The 10,743-nt window shown below is 31.8% G+C and overlaps 1 protein-coding gene across 1 annotated transcript; it reads right to left on the bottom strand.

Annotated features, from left to right (window-relative positions):
* Window positions 1-2,503: 2,503 nt before the first annotated feature.
* LOC125224052 (sulfite reductase 1 [ferredoxin], chloroplastic-like) lies at window positions 2,504-7,156 on the bottom strand. Its single transcript, XM_048127393.1, has 8 exons — window positions 6,822-7,156; window positions 4,671-5,453; window positions 4,291-4,587; window positions 3,939-4,136; window positions 3,478-3,612; window positions 3,250-3,366; window positions 3,008-3,166; window positions 2,504-2,928 (listed from the first exon to the last, which is right to left on the bottom strand). The coding sequence occupies exons 1-8, from the start codon at window positions 7,002-7,004 to the stop codon at window positions 2,722-2,724; spliced, it is 2,079 nt and encodes a 692-aa protein (XP_047983350.1). The 5' UTR covers window positions 7,005-7,156; the 3' UTR covers window positions 2,504-2,721.
* Window positions 7,157-10,743: the final 3,587 nt, after the last annotated feature.

The following is a 10,743-nucleotide window of genomic DNA, read 5'->3' as shown; positions in this document are numbered from 1 at the left end:
ATTAAATCTAATATTGAAATAAAGAAACAAAGTGAAGGATGACAAAAGGGAAGAAGAATGATAATTTTGAAATAATATCAGATTTAGTACATCACTGAAATAATATCAGATTTAAAGTGTAAAAATACCAAATTGCTCAAACCTCCCAAAACCCCCCAAAAGGGTATTTTTGTCACGAAACAGTGAAAAAGGATCATTTCCGAGATAAACGCTTAGTCCAGGTTTTGTCTAGGGATATTTTGAAAGTCCAGGGACTAATGGCGAGATAAACGGTAGTCCCGGGAATATTTTTGTAGTTCACTCAAAATTTTATATAGAATTTGTTGAAATTTTCTAGTAAATTTTAATTATTTTATTTAGCCTTTGTTCGATTGTTATAATTGCTTGTGATTGAATATTATGAAGTTGACTAAAAATTTGATCCTACAAAATTTTTGTAAGGCTAAAAATTTTAGTCTTACATTAGATGCATATTTATTTCAGAATAAATCATGTTATATGATATATTTATGATTAAAACTATTAAATATTGATTAAAACTAAGGCGTTGTCACCTTATTGATTAAATATTGGACATTATCAAATATTGATTATGACTATTAATTATTGTTATTTAATAATTTTTATAATTAAATAAATTTATTGATATATAAAAATTAAAATTTAAAATTTAATTTTATAAAATTAAATCTAATATTGAAATAAAGAAATAAAGTGAAGGATGACAAAAGGGAAGAAGAATGATAATATTGAAATAATATCAGATTTAGTACATAACTGAAATAATATCAGATTTAAAATGTTGAAAGTTTAAAAAGACCAAATTTCCCAAACCCCCCGAAATCCCCCAAAAGGGTATTTTTGACCGAAAACAGTGAAAAGGGCCATTTTCGAGATAAACCCTTAGTCCAGGAATGTCTGACGATATTTTTTAAAGTTCAGGGACTATGAGCAAGATAAACCCATAGTCCAGGGACCATTTTTGTAGTTCACTCTAGTTAAATTTATAATTTTAATTTTTATAATTAATACATTTAAGAATTTCATAGTATTTTTTATTTAAATTTTTTACTTTATATAGTTTAATGCAAAGAAAGAAAGATGATTTGTCATAAAGTTATTGAAAAAGTGAATTGAAAATATCATTTTAGGTATTCAAACTATTAGAATATATCATAATATAATACTAGAGAGAGATAAAGAAAATATCATATTCAATACCTAGATATGAATGTCCAAAAATGCCCTCACGCCTTAGGGAGTATTTAATATGAATTTTTTGATTCATTTATCTATTATTATATTAATAAAAATCTAACATGTATATTAAATATAAAACTAAAGGTTTTTTATACTTATATATTCCCTCTGTCCCAAGGAAGATAACTTCTTCCGTGGGCGGGATGAGATTTTATACAATTTTATTTTGTGTGTTAGGTGGAGAGATCAACGGAGAGGGAATAAAGTATAGCTAAAGGGATTTCTATTTTTAGTAATTGGTCATCTTAGGCGAGACAATCTAAAAAGAAAAGTGGGTCTCTTCAGTGGGACAAAGAGAGTATATATAAATATAATTAATGAAATGTCAAATTAATGTCAAATTATGTGTCAAACATGAAGAAATAATAGACAATTGTATCTAGATCTAACCCACCAGACCAGCCCATTGGGATTCAAGTCTGGCCCATTCAAATTGCGATCTAATTGGTGAGAGCTGATCGGGTTGAAAATTTCCAACCCTAAACCCTTAAAATTAAACGGGCTATTTGGGTCAACCACATGTTACAAACTGTACTGACATTCATACTTACACTAATACATTTTGATTTAAAAGGTTTCTATACTAATTTTTTAATTTTGTTGTATTTCAGAATTTAACTACCTTTCATTGTGCTATTTATTTCTTTTTATTATTATTATTTAAAATTAATTTAGTTACAATATTGATTCAAACAGTATTAGAAAATTAAAAAAAATTATAACGTTGATAACATGCAATATCAATATATTTTCTATTTTTCAAATTAGAGTAATATTGTAACCGAATTAATTTATAAATAAACAACAGAAACAAAAATTAACTAACACAAAAGTAAATCAAATCATTAACTCCATTAAATAAAGATACAACAAAAAAGTAAAAGTATGAAAACCTCTTAAATCAAAATGCGTTGGTATAAAATCCAATGAAACTAAAAATTGTATAAGGACCAATTAAAACAAAATATGTAGGTACAAGGACAGATGTGTTTTGCCAAAAAAATTGTATTTTCCTCCATTAAAGTTGACACGGAGACCAGACCCTTAAATATCCTTGTTAGTAATTAATTTCAGTAAACTACAAATAATCAAGCAAACAAAGAAGATGGGCATTACCTATGTATGCTAGTTACCAACTGTTAGTGAGAGGTATTTGGTTTGTCTTTCTATTTAATTTTACTTGGACATAATACAGTCTATACACTATTTAAGATCTTAAGTTCAGTTCACATCCATGTGTGAGTTGAATATAATACAATCTAATAGTATATGAGAATTGTATAAATCATATACAGAATACTTTATAAACCTTCTGACATAAAGGATTCAAGTGCGAACCATGAGCGATTATTCTTCGCACAAAACTAAACCTAGAATTCAACAGCCTCAAAAAATAAAATAAAAACTAGGTGCAACACTGGCAAGCAAATGAGATCTTAACCACCATTAATATTTTTCGGTTCACTCAATCGTACCGTTTTGGTTGGAAGCCACGAAATTGCGGATAATCTCCATTGCCAATTGATGAGCACTCTTACCCTGAAGTTTCGCTAGAGCATCCACTTTTTCGTACGTCTCCTTGTCAGCAAAAAGCTTCAAATTATACCGCAATGGCCCTTGTGGCATTCCTTCCCATTTATCCACCAACTCCAACATCTTCTCTTTGCCCTGTCCAAATCAATGCCTTTTAGTTCTGTGATTAATGTATAACTAATATACCATACCTCTATCCAAATCAACTGCCTACCATGCGGTTTGTAAATTCGCCAAATGATTCCTTGGAGAGCCGCTTGCGTTTCCAGTGATAAAACAAAGGTTCTAGAACTTTCTCCAAATCATGAATCTTAACTTTATCTTTGAACACTGTTGCAAGTGTAGTTTGGTTGGGCGTCCCTCCTAGCCAAAACTGTGCCGTTGTATACAAGCATTAAATTGCCAATAAAGATGATCACTAGCATCGTAAATGTCAAAGCACACATCCTCCCTCACCTGATAACTATTTGGACCATCACCAACCAAGCCGAGTTCAGCCATGTAAGGTCTTGCACAACCATTGGGGCAGCCAGTTACCCTCATAACCACAGTTTCACTATACTTCAAGCCGACCTTAAATAATGTGAAATGAGTTTCCATCAGCAAGTATCATGGATCATCTCAAAACTGAATGAAATCTTCCAGATCAGTATGACTATATTTCCAGAAATAAAAGAGTTATACCTTCTCAAAAACAGCTCGGACTCGCTTAAGGAGATCAGGTATTCCACGCTCAGCTTCTGTAATTGCCAAAGGACAAAGTGGCATAGCTGGGCATGCCATTGCTGTCACATTCAGAGGATCAACATACCTTGGTTGCTATCAAAAGAAATGGGTCATATTAGCCTCTTGAAATATTAAAAAGCCGACTCATCCCCAATGGAGTAAAATATGATGATGTAAATTTACATATATATTTGCTCTTTTCTTTCACTAAGTAAATTACAATAGTAGTAAATAGTTAAGTGATTTGGAATAAAATAACCATGATGAATTTCTTGCGTGCAATGCAATCAATTCCAGCTATATTCAGGTATATTGCAATTCAGAAGTAGCATTCTGAATCTCTTCCTACCTGGATATATTGCATTGCATAAGAGATTATCATAACACACTTATCTCAATATTCTCAGCCAACATCTCACCAATAAACCGCCCTGAGCGAGAACAGTAGTGATTGGGTACTTCCATGCCTGACGAATGTCACACAAAATGATATTCTGATTTGGGGTAATGCGGACATTCAAATTATACTTCTCAATTACTTCTCGTAGTGTCTTCTTCATTATCCCTTTGATTCGACCACTATCTACATGGAGGCCACAAAATAGTCGACCATCTCCCTATAAAAACAAGTATTTGTACAATAAACTACAAAAGACAAGAATAAACATATAGAAAAAGTAATGAAATACTTAGGAAGTAAAAGGAAAAACATTCCTTACGTATTGAGAAAGTACAAAAAATACAAAGCATACTTTTAACAATAAAACTAACCTGCTCATGCCAACCCAAGTAGCTTTCAAATTCCCATTCAGGCAACTCATGGCAAGGTTTGAATTTCTTTCCATAATACCCCTCAACGACAGCTCTGAACTTCTCAATTCCCCATGAGCTAATTAGATATTTCATCCTGCTATATTTGCGATCATCTCTTCTTCCACTTTCTCTTTGGGTGACGACAATAGCCTTTACAGCATACAATATATCCTCCTTTGGCACATAACCCAATGGCTCTGCCAGCCTAGGGAAGGTGTTCTCCATTCTATGGGTTCTCCCCATCCCACCACCAACCTTAAATGATCATTGTATCAGAATTAGCACTGTGGAGTTTCAAGGATAGCATGCAATAAACCAACTGAAATAAATTCACTTACATATAAGTTAAAGCCCTGGGGCTCGCCATCAGCATCAGACACAACCACCACGCCAATATCATTTGTAAATAGATCGACAGAATTGTCTCCTGGTATAGTTACCGCAATTTTGAACTTCCTTGGTAAGAACTGAGTTCCATAGATGGGCTCAGGTGAATCAGTAAAATTTGTACCATGGGAGTTATCATTTCGAGCCTTCACTACCTCAGGAGGTTCTGCAGACATAACTTTTTCCCCATCCACCCACATATCATAGTAAAAACCTGACTGTGGGGTTAAGAGTGCAGCAATATTTTCTGCAGTTTCCTGGGCAAACAAATAATCTTTTCGGTAGATGGGTGCTGCAGGAGCAAGAACATTTCTGTTCAGATCACCGCATGCACCAAGTGTTGAACCCATGCTTTTAATGATCGTACTCATTACTGTCTTGAGGTCTTTCTTTAGAACGCCATGAAGTTGAAAGGTTTGCCTAGTAGTCAAACGAAGTGTTCCGATCCCAAACTGATCGGCTAGATCATCCATGGCCAGGTAGAGTTGGTTTGAAACCTTTCCACAAGGATTCTTAGTACGGAGCATAAAGGAGTAAGACCTTCCCCCACGTTCATCTCTATTGTACTGTTGATAGCTACCATGGAACTTGATCAATTGTATGGCAGACTCATTGATGTTAGGGGCATCAGTTAACAACTCCTCATTGAGAGGATATCTTATGAAGTCACTATGCTCTTTGATTATTTCGACCTTACTGCGTTTCTGCTCAACAGGAGCATCTGGCTTTACAGGCTGTGAAGAAATGCAATATCAATAAAATAATGAATTAGCTGAAGAAGAACCGTATTATAGCACAGTCTGTTCAACCAAAAATTTTCCACAAAAGGAAAGGTGAACACTCACTGTTTAACACCAGTGAGGAGGTTAAGATCATCAATATAAAGCGAACTCTCTTGAGCTAAAATTTTTAAAGAAAGGTTATGGTAGTAGCATACAATTGGGTATATATGCAGCATCATGTGTCATAATAAGAGAAGTAGAGAACATATGAGTGTAGCCAACACATGGATTATGCTAGTTTGATGGATTGTGCCAGTTTGGCGAGAGGCACCGCGACAAATAAATTAAGCCTTCCTTCTATTCCAACCCAAAGAAAGAAGGACTAAGATGGCATGATAGGGTTCTTGAGGCCTTGACTTGTCGCCAATCAACATGTGTTCATCTTTTTTTATTTATTTACATGTACCTGTTGTTAATTGGTCCCTTAATTATAGTTTAGGTATTAACATAATCTGAGTCATAGAAGGAAGATAGGCAAAAGGTTCTAGATACTTCGGGTCTGATGGGGAACACACAGGCTAGGTTCTCTACTCACATGACGACATTTGCCAAAAAAAGTTTAGAATGTCAAGATTCCCATCTCTAGTCATTTTTCTGGTGACTACTAGAGCAGAGAGAAACATGCACAGTTACATAAGAAAATCTAATCAGAGAACAACTCTTGTCTCAAGGAGTCATATGAACCATTTAAATATGATGACACTTTTTTTATTCCAATATTAAATTAACCAAATGGTGTTGGTTGATGGTTAGGTTGGCGATACTCTGTGAGCAGGTTTTTTGGTCAAACAAAATATACATCCGAAAGAGGCACTCGACTTCTGATATATACTTGAAGATTATATTCGCAACGACAACAAAAATAAGCAATACTAGTTTTGAAATGAAACAAGAAAAAGCTGAATCCATTAATTTCCCAAGTGGTATGATGTTTCACATTTATCCATCTTCAAACACTAACTGCATTCCATCAGAAAATGAACATTAAAACTCAAACTCTAGTGTGATAATCTAGAAATCTATTTATTATTTGATTTTTCTATACCGTATAGAATATTATAGATGCCTCAGAGTTAGCAGCCATTTTTCTACTACCAATACTATTTTAAAATAATGAAACGACAAATTAGGAGTATACAGCATTACAGAGCTCCATCTGCCTACACTGTTAAAATAATAAACCTCAATAGATCTTCAAACGAATAAACTAGAAATTAATTTTTTAATTAATTCTCATTTCATATAGATTTCTTATAGCTGGAATTGAGCAGTAAGGAATAAAAAATTGACGATCAGTGCACATTGTTATAATAATAATACCGTGGAGACGGCTCTGATGAAGGAGTGATGTGGAGTGGCGGCGGAGGAGTGGAAACGCTGGGGGCGTTTGGAGAGGAGAAGATAGGTGGAAGCGGAGTTCAAGCCGGTGAAGGTGGACGGAAAAATCGGGATGGCAGGGTCCTTGGCTGCGGCTACGGCAGCGGCAGCAAACGACGTCGTCATCTAGTGGCTAAAAACACACAGCGAAAGAGAAGATAGATAATCAAACGTGGAGGGAGGATGTTGAATGAAAATGAAAGGTGTGATATTTCTTTCTTTTATGGGGGAGAATTAAAAAAATGTGAAGCAGAAATAGAAAGAATTGATCACTTGATTGTGGTGGTAGCGATGAAGCGAGTGTGGCGTTACGTATCTACTAGTATCACGCCCTGTGATGCACGGGTCATTTTTATTTCTTCATATTTATTTCATTATGCGAAATAAAATTTGTGAAATGATAAACAATAGAATATTCGATATCCTCTTACTTTGGATTATACTTTTTCAATCATATTAACCCTACATGGACACAAGAAAGTGTGTTTAAATGCTAATTTTTCTTAAAAATGTCAATACGATCACATTAAAATTTCAACACATATTTGTGTTAGCATTTTAATAAACTATATTGACATTTAAATATCAGACTTAAAACTAAAAAGAATTTTAATTCTGTGAAAATATGAATTAACCGTTGAGTTATAATTGCAGGGGCAAGTTTACGTTGCAATAATTTAAGATTGCACTGGCGAGACACTTCCTAGTCGAGCTTCATTTTATTGCAATATAGTGACCCTATTCACTAAAAACCCAAACCTTGAAACCTAAATCCTAAACCCTTAACTTTAAAATATACTCATCATGACCAACAAATGAGCCAAATATCAATAAAATTCTCTCTCCGTCCCAGTTCAATTTTACTTTATTGATCACTCAAACTTTGGTTGAAATATTTAAAAACATTAATACTTATGAATTCTCAAACTTTGGTTGAAATATTTAAAAACATCAATACTTATGGATTCTCAAACTTTGGTTGAAATATTTAAAAACATCAATACTTATTCTCAAACTTTGGTGTTTTTCATGAGGATTGATGAGATATTTCTAAAACATTGCTTTATATTGTAATTAATGATATAAAATTAGAAATAATATTATCATATAAAAATGATAAACAAAAATGTATATAATAAATATAATAATATATATGAAACAATTATTCACATACTACAGTATTCTATTATTAAATCATACTAAGAAATAAAAACCTATTATATTAAAGAATTAAATAAAAGAGAAATCAACTATAAATTTTGGAAATCTTTGTTATACACTACATTACATGTAAAATTAATCAAATATAATTCAAGTTCTTTATTAGTATTGTAAAGCATAAAAAAGCAGTAGTACTTATATTAACTAATTGGAACATAAGTTATATTCATGGCCTCATGGGCGCATTTTTTATAGTTAAAAAACTAATATAGGCGGTAAGTTGGACTCAATGCACAATAAACTTCGCATAATTTCTCAATCACCCCATAATTTTACACAAAGCATATAGTAACATATTTAGGCCATGTTTGGTTGGCAGGAAAGTAAAGTTGGCAAGGAAAATGATTCCTGGGAAAATGAATCTCTGATTCCTGGGAAAATGAATCTCGGGAATATGATTCCCAGTAACTTTACTTTCCTGTATTTTGAAAATATCAAGATTTTAAATTTATATTTAATCTAAACACCAAACTAAAAATATACTTATTATTATTTTATTTATAAAAAAAAATAATATTATAAAAATTTTAATAAATTATTAATTATAAATAATAATAATTATATTATTATACTTATTATTATGATGGATAGTTTAAACATGGAGTATCCATCATAATATATAATAATATAATTATAATTATAGTTACATGCAGTATTATACTCATTTATTATAACAATAAATATAATAATTATTATATTATAATTATAAATTTACGGATATTATAATTGAATATATTTTATAAATAAAGTTGCACTATGAATTTATTGATTAACTATTAATTTATAAAATATAATAATTATTATTTATTATACAATTTATATTATATAATTATATTTTATTTATTAATTATTAATTACTATTATGAATTAATGTAAAATATAGTTATAATTATGATAATTTTAATTATAGTTATTTATTATTGTGAAATTAAGTACTATGATTTATAATTTTAAATTATTTTTAAAACATTGTAATTAATAATAATAATAATAATAATAATAATAATAATAATAATAATAATAATAATAATAATAATAATAATAATAATAATAAAACTACACTATATTGCTTAAAAATGTAAGAATCCTAAAACTGGGAAAAAGAATACCTAAGAAAAGTTAGGATTCAGAATCCTGGAAAGTTGTACTCACTTTCCTTATTCTCGGATTCTGATTACTTTCCCAGTTTGATTAAAAACCGAAACAAACAAAGGAATTTAAAATTTAAGGAATCAGATTACTTTCCCAGATAGAATCCTGGCAACCAAACATGGCCTTAAAGTAATTGATCAATACATCCCAACCCTGAATCAGCGCCGAATTTAAACTAATATAGTGAATAAATAAGAAAAACATCTCTAGAATCAGCCCTCAAAATTCGCTACCAACATAATTTTATATATATTTTTTTCTTTCCAAAATTAGTAGTAGTAATTTTAAAAAATATCATACACCCTACATTATGATAGTCTTCCAACAGAGTAAAATATGATAGTGTTCGCCATCAACATTTCCCAACACGGTCACCTTGTGTGCTTCATCTGCATCGATATTCACTTCGTAGATGCCTACACCATCAATCCGTTCAGATAAAATGTAAAAAAGCAAGGTTGAACAGTTTGTAGTTGGTGAGGTAAAACAATATCCTTTATCTCATTCGACATTCGATCTTTTGTAGTTAGAAATGTATTTACGGCTATTTACCTTGGATTTTGTTAAATTCTCCAAATCCTTGTCCCACATCGGCTTGGTGATGATCCTAGCTCCTCTATATAAGTGTGGATAACCCTCCCCCTTATGAGGCCTTTTAAGGTGTAAGTGGCCCATTTCTAATAAATTTTTCGAAGCACTTTCTTCACTTTACGCATGCAACCTTGCAACCATGACAGTGGATGTGGACCTTGAGAACATGTGTCTGTGAAAAACATGATAGTAAGTTTAATGCATGTATGATTTCACGGTAACTGAATAAATTAAAGCGTTCCGACCTTCATCTTTACAAAATTGAAACCGACGTCTTCCTCTTTTTATCTTTTTTAGTTGGTGAAAAACTTTCCCCTCAGAAATCGCCGCCTGGCCATTATCGGTGCAATTGTTGCAACCACACGCACTACATCTCTTTTTCTTCCTCTCTTAATCCTTGTTGAAGAAGATTTAAATTGAAGCTCACAATCCATTCCTTCTTCTTCCCCTTTAAGTCCTTGTTAAAGAAGATTAATGTTAAAGCTCATCTTTTTTTTGAATGACGCCGATCAATACAAAGAATCATGACCTGATGCAAAGCTTCTCCCAATGGTAAGAATAGAAACACCACATCACAATTTTGCATAAAATACAATATAATGAGTGATCGGATTTGTAGGTACCAAAACCATATATTTATAATGATCCTATATTAAAACATTTTGACTCCCAAGACCTTTTCATTTCCCTCGTTTATCACAAGAATCTTATAAAATTTTCACTCTACTCGGCTATAAAAGAAACGTATAACATAATATGTTTTAATAACAATCATTCATTGACCATCAAGATTTGAATTGAAAGCCATAGTGAGCGGTTAATTCTCTATTAAAGGCTATAATTAAATTAATTAAATTACAAATAGATTTTTCTCAAAACTCTTGAAAATGGTTATTAGGGT

Source organism: Salvia hispanica, chromosome 4 (assembly GCF_023119035.1).
Source record: "Salvia hispanica cultivar TCC Black 2014 chromosome 4, UniMelb_Shisp_WGS_1.0, whole genome shotgun sequence".
In the NCBI taxonomy this organism is placed as follows: domain Eukaryota; kingdom Viridiplantae; phylum Streptophyta; class Magnoliopsida; order Lamiales; family Lamiaceae; genus Salvia; species Salvia hispanica.
Note: the sequence above shows the minus strand (reverse complement) of the source record. Positions and strands in the feature narration are given on the sequence as shown.